At 47.9% G+C, this 17,793-nt stretch overlaps 1 protein-coding gene across 1 annotated transcript in view; it reads right to left on the reverse strand.

Moving 5' to 3' along the window:
• The window catches only part of SND1 (staphylococcal nuclease and tudor domain containing 1), a 419,293-nt gene that overhangs the window by 90,520 nt on the left and 310,980 nt on the right, over positions 1-17,793 (reverse strand). Inside the window, exon 16 of the mRNA XM_082661749.1 lies at positions 5,211-5,320. Coding sequence (XP_082517875.1) covers positions 5,211-5,320 — 110 coding nt within the window. The remainder of the gene's footprint in view (positions 1-5,210; positions 5,321-17,793) is intronic.

Raw genomic sequence — 17,793 nt, forward strand, 5'->3', positions numbered from 1 at the left:
ACTAGAAAACGCTATACAGGATTGATCACTATTAAGACAGAGAGTCTTTACCTGAGCCCCCCCCTTCCCCCGTCAAAGAAAATAGTCTTAAATTAATTGAAAAAACAGACTGAAAGACCCCTGGTGGGTGATGAACTGTCAAGAATGTGCGGGGAGGTGAGAAAAGCCTTAGCCCCCAAATAGCCTTTAACGCCTCCTGGGATAAAAGAGCTGTTTAGAAAGCTGGCCTTACTGCCTTCCCTCTTTCCTGGGAAGTGGTAGAGATAATCTAGAATAGGGTGTCTTTGTACAAGTAAGTGCAACATTGCTGGACGGCTGGCTTGCTTTTCCAGTAGATTATTATTCCCGGCTCAGCAAGGGCTACCAAGGGGCACGGCACTGACAAGAGTCGGAGAGCAGTGGGTGTCCTCCACCCTGGTGGATTTCCCCATGGCTGGAACCATCCTCATCGCCTTGATCCGGAGAAGTAATGTGGCTACTGTTCCACCTCCCACGCGTCTCCTGGACAGGGAAGGGGCCCGCATAGACAGACAGGAGCAGGAAGGGTGAGAGGGCACATACCACAGTGCTTTGGGCAAAGACAGGGTGTGGGGAAAACACTATTTACATCAGTGGTGAACTGCTTAGACCGGTTTATCTTTTCCAGACAAGATGCAGCACACTTGGTGCTGAAACAAAGGAGAAGGAACCACTTTCCTTTTATTTAAGTATTCTTTCCCACACAAACCCCTCCATAAATGTATACCAATATTCACTGCTAAGTCCATATTTCTCTGAAACATAAATACTTGCTCTTGAAACGGCAACAGTTGCCTGTAATGCTTTCATGCATTTTTGTTTCTAAAAGAGCACGGGTAGTGGGAGGGAGGGCATCCAGGACTGAGCCCTGGCCACTGCAGCCTGCAGAATGAGCTCCCCAGGGGGACATCCTCCCTTTTGATGCCAGCAGGAAGAAGGGAAATAGGTCAGGGCAGCAGCCAGAGCTTTCGGCTCACTGTCCAGCACGAGGACGTCATTTTCCAGGCAGCAGCAAAGGGCAGTTTCGGAGATCTCAGGACAAAGGGGTCACGGAGAAAGGCCTTGGAAATGAGCCCCCAGCCCCTCCCCGGGAGCTGCACCCCCTACAGCCTGGAACTGTGAAGAGGGTTCAACTGCGGCGCTGATCTCCTTTAATAATACTTTACACCTCCCTCTCTAAAAGCGCAGGTTTTCCCGACGGAGCTGCAGAGGCAGCAGCGGGTCAATGAGCGAGGGCTGGCTAGGTGGCCTTCCGAAACGAAGGTGTGGAGAGATCCCAAATGACTGTTTTATTCACAGGAAGGGCCTCAAAAGGAAGGGGATGGCTTGGGATTGCTGGATCAATGTTTTAGATAGGAATGCCAAGGCAGAAAAGAATCACTTACCCAGGACCACATGATAACTGGAGTGTGAAAACCTCGGAGTCTGCACTTTTAAGCCAGTTATCTAATGCTCTCTCTCACCACTACTTCTGGGAAGACGCTAGCAACGGGCACAATTCCCCATCTGGGAAATTACACCAGATCTTCCTGTCCTTGGCAGTGTGGCAGGGAATTGCCTGAAAGAGGCAGCTGTATTGGGGGAGGGGGCGGTGCCTGGCAAAGGGGGTGTCACCAAGCACATGCCGTCCAATGGGACACAATGATCTCATGTTGTGTGGTCCAGAAGTAGCCCGGCCTCAAAGGCCAGGGACATGAGAACAAACTCATTTTCAGGGACGTACCAAGCCATTTAAACCCAACTTGGCAAAACCTGTACAGCACGGTCAGCAAACATTTTTGATAAAAAGATAGTAAATATTTTTAGCCATTGCAGACCATATATCCTGTTGTAACTGCTCAACTCTGCTGTTATAACATGAAAGGAGCCATAGACAGTACATAAAAAGGTTAGTGTGGCTGTGTTTCAATAAAGCTTTATTTACAAAACTGGCAGTGGGCCGGGTCTGCCCATCCCTGCTATACACCAGATGAGTGAGGCTGAGAAGAACTGTTGAAGGCCTTTCAGAGTTTCTTGGCTGCTTTGGCCTTCAAGGTCACAAAGAGAATCAGGTAATGACATGGTGTCTAGCTTACTGTTCATGATCTGAAGCTGGCAGCACCGCCGGAACACCCAGACCACTGACCTGGAACAGTCCTCCCAGACTCCCGACTCAGGGAAAGGAACAAAAGCCAAGAGAAACCAATGGCTGAGGAGAACGACCATGGAGAAAAATGGAGAAAAAGAAGAAAGGTGATGAAAGATGGCAGGGGAGACACTCAGGAAAATGAGCTGAGTGATGGCCAGAAATGTTAGGCGCTCCGTCCTGACTAGTGTCATCGTAAAAACACATTTCAGGAAAGCAGGGCTCTCAGGTCTCAAGATAATGGGGGCCAGCTGAAATGAGAGGAGTCTCGTGTTTGATGGTACAGGCTCCACATGAGGATATGGGATGGAAAGACTACAAGTCTGTCTCCACCCCAAACTGAGAAGCAGACAGGCAGCAATTCCTGCTCTGTCTGCCCAAAGCTAAGACAACCCACCTCATAAACAAGGAGTCGCTTTTCCGGGCCAGGCACCCCACACCCCAGCTTTCTGTCTGCTCCCCGGCAGGGGCTGACCTAGGGGCGCTGGTCATTACACAGTCTCTCCCCTACTTCACATCCTTCTCAATTCAGTCTATGGGTTCTGGAGTCCAACTTAATGGCCATATCTCTGTGGGATCACACATGGGGCCCAGGAGGTGCTGTGAAATCATGAGATCCATGTGCTACTAACTCCTTTCCTACACGAGAGAGCAGATTTACAGTGACTGGGAAAAGCAGGCAGGGGGTAGAGAAATCCTGGCCCCAAAATAAGATAATAAAAAAGCATTTAAAGGAGGGGTGGGGCAGGATCAAGGCCAATCACATCTTCACAACACCTGATTACCTGAGCTAAATGTGATTATCAAGGGAACAGGCACAAGGTAAGAAAACCCATTCAACTTCGGCCAACAGGACAGCAGCTTGGCCGCAGAGGAGTTCCTGGAGTGGAGGCTGCCCTGAAGGTGAGAGCCGTGTGCGGTGTGAGGCTGCGGACCCCTGCTCAGCCATCCAGGAAACCCCGCGGCCCTTCTCCTAAGGGTGGGAAGGACCTCTACATCTGAGGACCAATCCATCAGGCTTTTCTAGATCCTTGGGGGGTGGGGGGGGAAGATGGCAAAGAGAAACGCTCCGCAGGACAACCCCTGGAATAAAAATGAAGGTAGTATACAGGTAGAAGTAAGTGAATAAACCTATAACAAATAAAACCCTCTCTTCATTCCTACACTGTTCAGAAAAGAGTTTTCATATATTATATAAAGGAAAATGCCCAGGAGAGTAGGCTGTAACTGGTTCCTTTAGTCAGAATCTCAAGTTATCCTTTCTTTAGGCCATACCCATCTTTCCTCTGGATAAAGACGTTTCAAAACAGTCAGCCCAAGTAATCAAACAAGCAGCTAAGAAAATGTAGTAAAGGTTCTCGATCAAGAAGCCCCAACCCATGGCTATGAAAGATCGGGACATTACAAACAGGAAAGATCAATACCAACTGCGGATTAGACTAAGGATCTGCAAACTTACGTGTCAGAGGCACCAACGAAAATGGGGAAAACTTTTAATCTTTTTCAACAATCAAATATCAGCAAATACACAGACAAAGGTAAGGTCATAATAACCATGAGAGAGTAAAAGAGTTTTGGGCCACTCACTCCTTTCAGTGGTCAGTATTCTCTTTGACCCCCTTGTGCTTTTGGATATCACCAGCGGGCCAGAAACATGATCAGGAAGAAAAGTGGCTGGAGAAACAAGAGTTGAAAAAGAAAGGGAAAGAAGCTTTAGGAGACAGGAAACAACAGGAAGAGGACTATGGTGAGCAACGAACAGAAATGTGACTTAGAGAGTAAGTGACGAGGATGTTACTAACAAATGTCCTAGGCAGCCCAGTGAGGGGATTTCCTCCCCCCATCCGAAGCACAACCAACCAACAAAGGGACTCACCTGCTTATTCCAACATGAAACAGCTCTGTAGTGCATTATCCAAAGGGGATATTACAGAAGGGAATTCTAAAATATCTGCTCCTTCGACCTAATTCCTGTGCAATGTCAAAAACTTTCAACAGCTACTGACAGACAACAGGAGTGTTTGGATTCTTGAAATACTTCTCTAGTGGGAAGCTATCTTTAACTGATAACAATTCAACCTATGTTGTGGAGTCACAAAATAGGGGGGAGGGGAAAGACACCTTGCATGCATAAGGATGGCTTCTTCACAAACAAATGCATCTGACCACAAACAAAATAGAGCGGATGAGACAATTAAGGGCATTAAGCACTCCCCCCCAATATATTCACTGGCGTTTCAAATCAAAATGAGAGATGCGGAAGCTTATAAACAGGTATCTGTATCACTTGGCAACCCAAAGAAGATCACACATCTGCTCCCCAAAACCTACAAAGACTCATGAGCAAGATAACCTCTAGAACCCCCATAATCTTTTTCACTGTGTGTATTATGATATTTTGCATGAAAGCAGGAGGTACCCTATGGGTTTGTTAAAAAAAAAAAAAAAGGAAAAAGGCAGACCTAAAATCCTAAGCCTGAGCCCAGCACACTCCCCACTGTTCCTTTTCTGTGCCCACCTAGCAGGATGAGTGACTGGCATACTCCTGGAAAGCAGATGGATCTGTTGACTATGACTTGATAAAAATTAGCAGGTAGATGGGCACCATGGCAGCTGAGCAGCCTAACTCCTGCCTGCAAGAGCCAGCCCGACAGGCAGAACCAAAAATACAATTAAATTAAGTCAGAAAACCCGCTACAGAAAATACAATTACTCAAAGATACAAATAAACGTTCAAAGAAAATTGGCCCCTGACAGGGTTAGTCAAGCTTCTAGATCCAGCTGGAGGCAGGCAGCTCAGCTAATTCGCCAAGGAGGAGACTGCAAGGCCGTAAGCTCTCAGCCTTAGGATCCTGGCTGGGCCGGCCTGGTGTTCATCCCACATCTCAGGACGCCCACTGGCCAGTGAAGCAGGGCTCAAGGAACGGGACGTGGGCAGACACAGAATGGATCATGGCCGGGGAAGGCCGAGCACCGGAAAAAGGGACAGACTGATCTCTGCCATCAGACCGAGTGAGCCCCACTTTCTCCCCCTCCTCATCCAAGCAGCCCCTGGAAGATGCCCTACCTCTCGCTGCAGCACCAGCTCCTTGGTGAAAAGCGTTGCTTCCTCACTGAACGGCTCTCCCTCCTGCACCAAGCCTGGGAGGTTTCGGGCTCCTCGGGGGCATTCGATGCCTGTGTCAGGAGAAAAGAAGAATTTGTGATGAAAAGGGGTCCACTAGGCCTGGTGTCCAGCAAGGATGGTCCCCTGACCCTTGTAACAAGACAGGCATTTGATCAGAATGCCATGACATGAGGTAGGGCAGAGGCAGTGGTAGAAGGGGAGGCGTTTAGTTTGCCGGAGGTGGGAAAAACTAACATTATCACAGCAGTAACAGCGAAGAGGGGATCCCAGTCACAGAATCTGGGAATTACTAAGATCATCTGGGGAGTTCTAAATAAGATATGCAGGAAACACACATACCCCAACATGTGGCATGAATCCTCATCTTGGACTGTTCACTCCTTACGGGCCTACAGTCTCACTGCTTGGACCATCACTTAAATAATGGCTCTCTCACCTAAATTACACTGATATCCCCAGCCATTCTGCCTCCTGACAGCCATTCCAGCCATTTTCTCTTTACTCTCTGACTTTCACATCCAATGCAAAAGTGTTAACTTGGTGTCATTTTCCTCTTCAAATAAGCTTCCCCCTCTGTCCTCTGGCTATACTTGGGACAACAGTACCATCAGTATTTCATTCAGAAGGAGAGACAGAAAAAACAGAATCCTGATGAAGTATCAGGTGTCTGGAGGCAGACACACCTGGATTCACACCCTACGTAACTATTAGGATCTGTGACCTGGGCCAAGCTACTGAACCCTTTCAAAGCCTCAGTTGTCCTATTTGTAAAAAACCTACCTCACACAGCTGTTGGGTGAGCTAGGGGAGATTATTAGGTAAAATATTTAGTACCATGCCCGACATACGGAAAGGTTCAATACATTTTAGCTCTTATTATTTTACCATTATTATCACTGACACAATTACCCACTCTCAGAATCTCAGTCACATCTTTCAATCTGCAAACTAGACTGTAAGATTCCTGAGGACAAAATCTTACCCTTCACACTCCTACTTATTCAAGGACAGTATTTTACACAATATAGGTGCTCCTAACCAATGCAGACTGCCTTTTCTTGCTCTTTGATTCAATCATTCATTTTGCAAATATTTATCACCAACAGTGGTCACCTGTGAGAGGCCATGAACTATGTCACATTTTAATGTCTGGATTAGACTTATAAATATTTCCAAAATATTCAAACTGCAGCTGTACTTACAAAGCCAAAACTTGAACTAGGCTAGAGACATAGGAAAAGAAAATAATCAAAATATGGGGGGGTGGGTGAGGAGGGATGTGCACTTAGTGCTCGTGTCTCTAAGTAACTGCCGGCAATAAGGCAGGACTGCAAGGTGTTACCTCTTATTTACAAACAGCCTCAGGTGAAGTTACAAAAGATTTGGCACAGGGAGGCGCGGCAGCAGGGCAGCTAGGCTACTGCAGACACCTGCTGGGAGCCTTTGGGAGAAGAGGGGCCACCACTGCCGGGACAGAAGGTACATCCCTTACGGATGAAGCCAGGTGGCTGCTCATGTTTCTGGCCACAGCACAGATTCAAGGTCATGGAGCTCAGAGGAGAGGTGATAGTTTATACCCTGGTCTTTCAGAAGCTCAAGAACAGAGCTTTCTCTCCAAGCCTCAAAAAAGGAACACACGACATCAAACAGAACACTGGATGGGGAGCACGGCACAAGGAGAGAAACTGCAGCAGGAGAGCAGCTGGAGCTGGTGCCAGGACCACTCTCCCGCTCGCATGAAGACGGGGATGGTGAAAGTCCTACCCGAGTGTCACCTGGGCAAGAGCACCAGGGCCGCCTCACTCTCTCCCGGCACTTCAGTGCCAGGCTCTGAGGGAGAAGTGGAACTGATTTTTGAAAAAGACATCAACAAACTCTCAGAACCAAAAAGCCTGAGATTAACCTTGAAAGGAGAGATGGGGGAACAAGTAAAATGAAAGACAGCCATGATTCTTACAACATTAATAGCCAAAAACATTTTTCATTCTGTATCTGTGAACTAAGCAAAAATTGTAATTGTCAGAAAGAAAAATAAACAATTCTACTGAAACTTCTGGTCACATAACCATAGGTAAAGCACTGTTGAGGAAACAAGAGTAACGCGACAACAAGTGTTCAGTTTGTGTCTGACTCTTGGATGGGGCAGAACTGGGGTGCTGTTGGTGGGACTGCTGTGTCACTTAAAGGACCCAAAGAGTCTCCCTAGCTGAGGAGATGTCCCCACTCTATTCCTGTAGCTGTCTTGGTATTCGGAAGTCTCAAGAGAGCAAGAGACCCCAGCAGCCCTCTCTGAATCCTGGGAGACCACCAACTGATTAAACTGAGAAGCAAGATGGCCCCGTGAGCCCAGGGAGTTGCAACGTCACGCTGAAATGGATTCAGATCACGTTCCTGGAGAGAAACACATGGGCCCGTGGTGACCAAACACCAACCACTGCATGTGGACCCAGAGGCGAAGGAGGGCCTACGTTCCACTGTCCCTCTATTTGCCAGGAGCTGGGCTGCAGCTCTTCGAGAGGAGAAAGCTGAACCAGGATGTTCCCCTGCCCTTTACGTGGAAAAAGTAAACACATCCAAGCACATCAATTCCTCTCAGGCAGGTAGGTAAGAGAAAGGAAAGCGAACAGAAAATTTGCTTGAGAACAAGAATACCATCTCTGCTTTTATCGTTTACTTCCCTTTCTGCTGGGCTGATTCTTCCCTCTCTTGGACCTGTCTCCTCTGAAGTAACCCCTTCCCAGTCAAAACCTGTCTCAATGTCACATCTCAGCTCAGGGTCAGGGATGGCTTAGTCGACACTACTTACTAGGATAGAGAGAGGTGGATCTTAAAAATAGATCCAGTGGGAGCAGGTATCAAACAGTGAAACCCAGCTAAACCCAGGTATAAGTGCTAGGAGAACAAAGAGCGGGAAAAATGAGTATTTACTGAGCATCCTTGACTATCTATGAACTGACGTAAGGACCCAAATCACCAAGCTACTAAGTGGCCAATCTGAACCCTAGACTGCCAGGTGCTAAAGCTATTGAGCAAAAACCCAGTTTTGGAGTTGAGTACTGCTGTCCCCAGAGGGTGTTAGACAAGGTAGGAGTGCAGGGCCTGGGGACTCGATTTCTTGTCGGGCAGGTGAGTGGAGACACAGCTGGGGTTTACATGTAACGGCAGGGCTCTCGGTACCGGGTCATCACCGTAGCAGAGGTGCAGGCACTGTAGGACCGGAGCACAGAGGTCAGGGAACTCCTAGGTTCCGGCCCTAGACGGGATCCCAAAACAGGGAGTGTGTGGGTGAGATGGAATCTATTAGCAGACCAGGGCTCGCAGCTGGGGCCAGGATAGGGGGAAGGGTTTTTATAATATTGGATATCTGAGTGTTAGAAACCTATGAGCCAAGCTATTTCTGTAGACGGACTGTGTAGACGAGCGTTTTTCACACTTTTAACGTTGATTATGACCCCACCCCACACTTAAATATGGGTATGTACACATATACAGCGAAGTTTCCACAGAGCAGTGGTCAATCGTGACTACATGTGACACGCTGTCTTCTCTGTTTCATTAATGAAAAAAATACGGTTATAACACTGAATTAACTGAAGACCTCTGGTGGGGCGAGGCCCACGGCTTGGTGAACGCCGGGAGAAGGCTGGGCTGTGAAGACAGAACGCCGGGTGGCCCTGACGGCCCTCCTGAAGAGGTCAAAGTCTACACCGAGTGCTTACTCACCAGCTTCAGGACTTGGCTTTTGTGTCCCAAGGGATCAAGGGACAGGGCGAGAAATATGCTGTCCACTAACAGGGAGCAAGTCAAACAAGGTAACATCGTAAAGCTGGAAAGACAGACACGGCTGCTGAAAGCAGGGGAAGGCCACGCACCATCAGCAAGAAGAGGCCCGCCGAGCCCTCCCTTTCCAAGAGCCTGGCCAGTAAGGAAACACCGTTCACGCTGCACCTTGACTCAAAGGCCACTGCAGTGCTGGGCTGGCTGTGCCGCTTTGTTACCAATACAACAGACTTAGAAAAGGTTAAAGAAAGCACGTCACGGGAAAGAAAGCTGGGGTCTCTGAAAGCAACTGCAGAGGCAGAGCTGGGCAGGCTCACCGGTGGCAAAGGCGAGCGCCCGAGACGGTGAGGAGGAAGCGAGGTGTCACCGGGTTCCAGGAGCCCTCCACAGCCAGGCCAGGAAGAGCCCACGGTTCTGAATCACGCATGTCACCACCAACCGCTGTCTTTCCCGATGAGGCCCTGACGAGGGCACATTGAGTCTGCTACGCTCCCAACACCACAGGTGCAGGTCAACCGCCAAGCTCACCCCTGACACGGGCAAGCCATTCATATACCACAAACATTTCGTTTAAAAAACAAAAAAAGTTCCCCAACATTCTTGAATATTTCCTTCCCTACCATGGGGTCGGGGTGGGGGGCAGAATGGAGAGAGAGACCCCCCCCCCGGGGCAGGTGCAGCTGACTTCCGCCAAGGGCAGATGCCGGAGAGGTAGGCCAGACACACCTGCCCCTGCTCCGGAGGCTCCCTGACCTCTTTAAAGCCTGACAGACAGACCTGCCTGTAGGGAAAAACCCATCATTCCTCACACCTTTTCTATGCTTTCTGGGATATGACGGCTGACCAAGACTACTTAAAAACAAAACAGAAAGAGGATCTGCCTCATCTTGTACAGTTTAGAAAGAGAAAATTCATCACTAGCTATCAGCACATCATTTCTGGTTTCTACTCTGCCACTGACAAAGTATAAAACCTCTCCAAGCCCCAAGGTCTCTGTCTGTAAAATGAAGAAACTCCAAATTCTCCCCTGGCCAGAAAATCCTACAATCTGGGTTATGCCCTTTTGAGATTTCCCATCCAAGACTTGACTCCCTGAGTATAGGGTGCCTCCTTTCAAATGTAAAATGCTGGGCTATAAGAGCATTCTATTAAAAAGAAATTATACATTTAGAGACATTGACTAACTAGGTCAATTAACACAAACACTTCGGTCAGTCAGCTGTGGAACGAGAAGTACAAATTCTTGTTAATGATCCGATAATGGCTGTATAAGATTCTATTGATGGCTACGTGAGAGTCGTGCATCGTTCTGAATATTTTACACTGTATGCTGAGCTTTATGATAATCAAGCTGGGCTCAAAGCATGGTGGCTTTTTTTTTTTTTTTTTACTGGGAGTGAAAGGGAAGTATGGCAAGTATGGCAAATCTGCCTCCGCTAGAAGGGACAGCTTCCCAGTGGCACTTAGTCCAGCAAACAAGAGACCAGGCATTCACAGCAGGAAACAGAACTCTAGTGGAAACAGTAACCAACTGGAAGGATAGGTTGAGGGTGATTATTGCTTGTCCACTGTGTGCTCGTTACTACATCGGACATTATGGAGGCAAGGGCAGAGGACGCACGCAGACCTCACCTTCGCCCTCTGCCTACTTCAGATACTTGGCGAGTTCCCTCGGCAGACCTTCCCTCCCCCCGTTTCACAAATACGCATCAGTGCCTACTCTGGGCTAGGCACTGGGTTGGGAGGTGAAAACTCAATGATGAAAAAGACTGGCTTTGTCCTAGTGAAGCTTAATTAGCAGCATGACAATATTATTTTCCCCTGCCATCGTATGAAGTATGCTATTGGTGATGGAATTTACCATTCAGTCTGTAGGGTGAAGAATGTTAAGAAATAACACATAACTGGATTATGGCAGGTGGATGCATTGGGAGGATGCACCAGACAAGTCAATCGTGGGCTCGCCACTGCCATGTCCCTTGCTAAGTGTCAGCCTCAGGCAGCTGTCTTCCAGCACATGACCCTGGCTTCTGTCCTCTCCCCCAACCAGCAGTTGGGGATGGAGGTCAGAGCAGAAGGTGAGAAATGAGGGAGGGAGGGAGGGAGGGGAGAGTTGCTACTGCACTTGATTCAAGGATAGTCAATTTATAGCAGGCTGGCAGAGGGGGAAAAAAAAGCTCTGTCTAAAGAGAAATGAAAGGTGACAGGTGAGAGAGATTCTTTCTGGAATTTGAACTGGGCAGCATGCAGAACATCAGGCCGTGAGGAAGAGGAGGAAGGAGGGGAGCGCACTGCATCAGCACTGGAGCACTAACACCAGAGACCTGCAGCGAGGTCCTGGAGCCACCAGACCCACGACCGCCCTCTATGTTGCGGGATCTGGGAGATCTGACCTCACCTTGGATGCTGTTTAACAATTTCATGGATGTTCCCATAAATCTGCTCTCTCCTCTCATTGCTACCATGAGCAAGCCTATGTAAGAATCTGGCATTTCCAACCCAAATTAAACTAAAACTAAATTGCTTCTTAGGGTGGGTACTGTATCTTATTCAGATCTTTCTAGCATCTGACATACTGCCTAGCACACAGTGGCACTATAGATCCTCAATCAATGCTGAATGAACATCCGTGAAAAATACTTCTGGGACAGAAGTCCATACACAGAGAAGGAGATGGCTCATGAACAGTCAGGGTCATAGACCTTATGCAAATACCAGGAGAGGGGGCTGACAGAATTCCTATACACACATCCCACTTCCCCACGGTGACACAACACTTCAAGGACGAAAACGAAAGCACAGCTACACCCTTTGCCCCACGGGTCTTTGAATCAGCACATTTGGGAAACGCAACTCAAATACACAGGGGACATGGGCAGCACCGACCAGCAGTGTGAGCGAGACCTGAGGCTGCTGCACCGCAGCTATGTTCAGTTTCCAACTCGACAAAGGAGGAAAACAATTCCCACCCGTGACCCCATGTTGGGCTCCAGGCGGCCATGCTCGGAGCGCACTCAGAGAGATGACTCAGGGGTGGGCAGGCCTGCCTGGAAAGGCCAGTTAAAGGTGCTTAAATCTGTACAGCTCGGCTGAGCGGTGACCAAGAGGGTGACACGATAACAATCTGCAAGTATTTGAAAGGTGTAAACACAAAAAGGAGGGAAAATGCTTAGCCTAAAAACAGGGGGTGCAATTATTAGGGGAAAGAAAATCTGGACGAAATATCGGAAAACCTTGGTGTAGGGATGACTACGGGGTCATCGGTAAGTTTCCCAACGGAAATGAAAAGGCAATTATTCGATCCTAAAGCTGAAAGGTGGCCACAAAGCCCATCCCTCTGCTTCTGTGAAAGCAGCCCAGACCAGGGGGCTATGGTTTTACTTCCTATATTTAGGGAGAGACTTCTTAAGTAATATTCAAGTCAAAATACCTCTGCTTTAAATACTGCTCCCTGAAATTTTAACAAATTTTGTTGATCAAACCATAGCGGAGACAAAACGGCCGTTCTGGTGGGGCTTTCAGAACAAACACAGGCTTTATCGGCTAGCACACGGCACATACCTGGCTAGCAGATAAAATGGAGCTAAGTAGAGCTGGGGGACAGACAGCTGGGAAAGGGACAGAGGACTAGACTCTCATGTCACGGAGCATCTTCATCCCCGGTCTCTAGACCCTGGGTAAGCATGCTGTGAAACGCTGTACATTTCCCAGACAGGAAACCACGGACACCTCTCCCTTCTTTCTACATAAACACAGTCCCCTGGAGTAAACGTCAAGGACGAGGCGAGGCACAGAAAGAACACCAAAATAAGATTCCTGTCACACTGACTGCACTCCAATACCTCTGCCTGAGTTCCTGCTGCTGCGGCCGGCCAACTTATACCTCACAGACTCTCAGCAGAGATTTCTACCCTCGCATTCAATGAGTTCCACTTCTATACTTTCCCCTGCCATCCTTCCCCCCAGTGAAAAACAAAATTAAAAAAACCCACATCGGGGCTTCCCCGGTGGCGCAGTGGTTGAGAGTCTGCCTGCTGATGCAGGGGACACGGGTTCGTGCCCCGGTCCGGGAAGATCCCACATGCCGTGGAGCGGCTGGGCCCGTGAGCCATGGCCGCTGAGCCTGCGCGTCCGGAGCCTGTGCTCCGCAATGGGAGAGGCCACAACAGTGGGAGGCCCGTGTACCGCAAAAAAAATCTCACTTCGCACAGGGAGTTAGACATTGAACTCCATATGTAGTCCAAGAAAAGTGCCATGTTCTTCCTTTTCTACTCTTGCCCTAAGCACCAAGAACAGAATCCAGAACTCTTAAGCCAGCGGCACAGAAGGCAGAGGCAGACAGGCCACCCGCCTAATCTTAAGCGATGTGGTTATCACCTGAATCTACATGCAAAGCCAAACCACTGTACCTTGTTGGAGCTGAGAAATGTAATACATCTCGTGTACCAAAAAAGCTTGCTCTCAGTCCTCTCATAAGCTTTAAAGCAGAAATCATTGGAGGTCTCAAGTTGCAAATGTCGTCAGTGAGTCAGTTAACAATTGAAAATGGCAAACCGTCCCACCTTGGACCAGCTGGTCCTATATTTTCACGTTCCCAAGATGGCCCAAACAGCAAGGCAAACGGTAGACCAGTGGGTTCCCAAGAGTTAGTTCTACACGATACAAGGCCTCAGTTTGTACTGAAAGGGTCAGAAATGAAACTAGGATTTTGCATTGTCTCAGATTCTTTCTTCTCTCCCTTGTTCTCTAAACCGCTATTTTGTTACCTCGGGGGAGGCAGCATCTTCTGGGCCAATTTTGGAACATGTCACTGCTGAGGCTCTTTCAGTGACGAGAATAAAGGGAGAAAAGAAGAATGAAGGAATCCTAATTAAAGGGATCAAACTCCTCAGGTAATGGTAGTCAGGGGAGTCGGAACTGGGCAAAAGCCGAGACTGAAGCTGTTTTTACTTCACAGTTCCAGTTGTTTGGGGGAGACTTTTATTAGGTTGCCCTGATTTGCTAATGTTTGATGCATCTGTTGAAAGACCAGAAACCGAAGTTAATTGGGGACAGGAGCAATGAGATCCATTCTCCACAATGTGACGGGAATTTCGGCTCCCTTTCAGGAAAGGGAGGGATGGAGGGAGGCATCTACAGAAGGGAGGGACAAGTTTCTCCGGCACAAGTCACAATAGTGTGACCACTAGGAGAGGGGTGACGTCTCGAGTCTCATCTCTAGTTATCAGCCTGTCAGTGGTGGATCCCGTTCTGCAGTTATTTGAGGTGAGGGGTATGCTAGTTCTCTCTGGAGCCACAGTAAGGAGATACTCAGTAATTGTGTGCTAAACAAACACCAGAGAGGAGAAAACCCTAGCAAAAACAGATGCAGCAAACCTGTGATAACAATGTCCCCTTTTGAGTTCCCGTATGCATACTAGTTAATGCTTGGTGAGTTCATGAGGAAATCTACTAACTCTTACTTCTGGGACTTTAAGGAGAGTGAGTGTTAGATGCTAAATCACTGACTACTGTCTGAGGAGGAGACGAGGAAGGGATGGCTTAGAGGCCTCACACTGATTGCTGGCTCTCAGTCTGGCAAGACAGGCAGTGTGCAGAACTGGCTTCATCCAACTTGATTTATCATGGGCTTTAGACACCGAAGAATCATTCCCCAAAGGGAGAAGAGCTCTTTCAGGGGGAGCTGGTGTGGCAGATAACAATCGGGCCAGCATCAGAATAACCTTTTATGATTCTCCCCACTGCAGAGCAAGATCTGAAAACAATGATTTTTAAAGGGAGAAAAAACTCTTGACTGATGAACAAGGCCGTTTCCTTCCCATGACATCCCAAGCGCATGGCCATAAATAAGCCAGCCAGGCTTTCTCTGGGGGTGTGTTTGTGAAGGGGAGGTTGGAGATGGCAGGCTGTCGGCTTCCCGATACACACGTTCATTTGGGGGTTTGCTGTAAGCAGCAGATGCAATAATATCACCACCAACTAGGAGCAGAATGAAACAACTGTGCCCTCTAAAAATGTTTTCCATTGAGTTTCTCCTAATTATCCATATCAAAACAGCCACCTCATAGCCTCATTACATAGAAAACAAAGCGTCTGAGGTCAAGAGCTAGGCCCACAGTGGTCTTCCCGGCGATAAGAGAGCTACACGGCTCAAGCTCTTACGTAACACTGTGGCACCATGGAGACAGCACCTAACAAGCGCAAAGCCATGTCTGAGCAGCGAGGGGGAGTTGGTTTCTATGAGAACCTCAACTTTTGCTTTTTCTGACTTATTTTAAACATGTAACTTTATCTCTGAATCAAATGAAACTTAGATTTATAAAAATAAATGTCGTTTTCGGTACCCCCAAATCCCAGTCTTGGTCTTTTAAATTCCATGTTCATGGATAAAGACAGCAATTTGAATCTCCTGTCCAGGCTGGTAGAGAACAGCTCTGGGGGTAGGGAGAAAGCCACAGGAAACCTGCATGTGGGTCCTGCGGCTACCAGCTTCCAGAAGGTATCCTGCCACACACCTGGCAGGCAAATGTAAAAGGTGCTTACTCGCATAAATTTAGTGACTTTTTCTAAACCAAGCTGTGTTGTCATTTGAACAAAATGGTTCTGAGATGTGTGGAGTACACTTCCAAACCCCTGCCTTTGCTGAGCTTTCCACTCACAGAAAATTTCTCTGAGCTTCTTCTCCTGAGGCAAGTGAAATCCCAGTGTCTAGAGATTAGTATACTCAGCCAGTGGAACTGCAGAAGAGAAAACCCAGCTACCATCAGGAATACTAACACCCCCCAAAGCAAGGATGATGAATAAAAATCTGAGAGCTCAGCAGCTCTTAGGAAGAGCCTTCTACCTCACTACCTCTATGCTTAAAGAAATAAATGAAAACAAGCCAAAAAGGAGAGGAATTCTGAAGAGCCAAGGTTCTTTAAGACCACAGGCTGACCTTGGATATAGAAATACATCCTATCCTGATAAGTAGCTTGAATTCTGGGCTGTGGATGAAGACTGGCCTTCACCTTTTTTGGTTAGCACCATAAAAAAGGGGTCAGCAGACAACTTCCTGAGGACTAAATCTAACCCACTGCCTGTTTTTGTACAACCTATGAGTTAAGAACAGCTTTTACATTTCTGAATGGTTGAAAAGAAATGTTTTGTGGCCTGTGAAAAACTGTATGGAATTCAAACTTCAGTGTCTATTTACTCTCTGGCCCTTTAGAGAAGAAGTTTGCCGACTCTTGCTCTAAAGCATGTGGTAAACTGGGTAAAAAAAAGTTCAGGCCTTCCCTGGTGGGGCAGTGGTTAAGAAACCGCCTGCCAATGCGGGGGACACGGGTTCGAGCCCTGGTCTGGGATGTTCCCACATGCCGCGGAGCAGCTAAGCCTGTGCACCACAACTACTGAGCCTGCGCTCTAGAGCCCGTAAGCCACAACTACTAAGCCTGTGTGCCACAACTACTGATGCCCGCGTGCCTAGAGCCCGTACTCCACAACAAGAGAAGCCACCGCAATGAGAAGCCTGCGCACCGCAATGAAAAGCAGCTGCCACTCGCCACAACTAGAGGAAGCCCGCGCGCAGCAACGAAGACCCAATGCAGCCAAAATAAACTGAAAAGAAACCAAAACAAACCCCCTTAAAAAAGTTATATATAAAAAAAAAAGTTCAGGCAAGACAGAGTTTAACTTCCCAGAACCAGAAGATCAGTACAGGTAATAGCATAATAATAATAAAGATACTAAAAAAGCCCACGGTCATGTAGCTGAGAAGGTGAAAAGCAAGCAAATGTGGCTCAAGGGAAGCTGAGGCAGCCAACGTCAAGCACGGGTGTGTGCCCGCACGCTGGCTCTCCTGCACCCCGTTCTAGGAACGTCATCTCTCCTGTACTTGCCATCTGCCCCCTTTATTCCCACTCTACTCCCACAGACCCCATTCAAAACTTTGAAATTTCCGGAGTTGCCCTTCTCTGTTTCTCACCACAACTGCTTCCTTCCGCTCCGTGACAACAGACTTTCGCTATCATACTTCTTGCTGCTACTCAGACTTTATCTTTCTACTCTACTTGAAAAGTAACCTCCTCACTGACAAATCTCATCACCTCTTCTCAGCAGGGGTCCTACTCCATCTCTATATGGCACGCGGCACTGTGCCCCAACCCTGTAGTGAAATTCTTTCCTCCCCTCTACTGGGGTCCTCTCTCTGGGCTGTTTGTCTTGTCTCCTGCTGTTGCCCTCAGTTATGTCTTGGGCCTCTTTCTTTTCACTCGCTGCACCCTTCCTTGGAAAGTCCATCCATTTCCATGTTCTCCATCACTGTGATCACCCAGAACCTACAGACATGTAAGCCTGAACTGTCCTCTAAGCTCTAGACCCAATCCCCAAGTGTCTGACAGATATCTCCCCCTTGACCATCCTGCCAATACCTCAAACTCAACAAACTTATCGTCTTGCTAAATCGCCTCTGCTCCTTTCCTTGTCCCCTATTCTGATTGCAGTACTAGCAACCCCTCAGTCTAACAATCTCCCTTATCTTTGATTTGTCCCTACTTTATCCACATAACCTAATGATTGCTACATCTTATCGATTCCATTAATTCCACCTCCATCGTTGTTTACATGATCCATGGAATCCTCTCAATCCTCAACCTAACTCTGCTTGTTCAAGCACCTGTCACTTCTGGCCAAGAATCCTCTGATCCACCTACCTGCCCTCCATTTTCCCCTATCCTGATTCTTCCTGCCTGATTAATTTTCC

Source organism: Grampus griseus (genome assembly GCF_964374135.1).
Source record: "Grampus griseus genome assembly, chromosome: 9".
Taxonomy (NCBI): domain Eukaryota; kingdom Metazoa; phylum Chordata; class Mammalia; order Artiodactyla; family Delphinidae; genus Grampus; species Grampus griseus.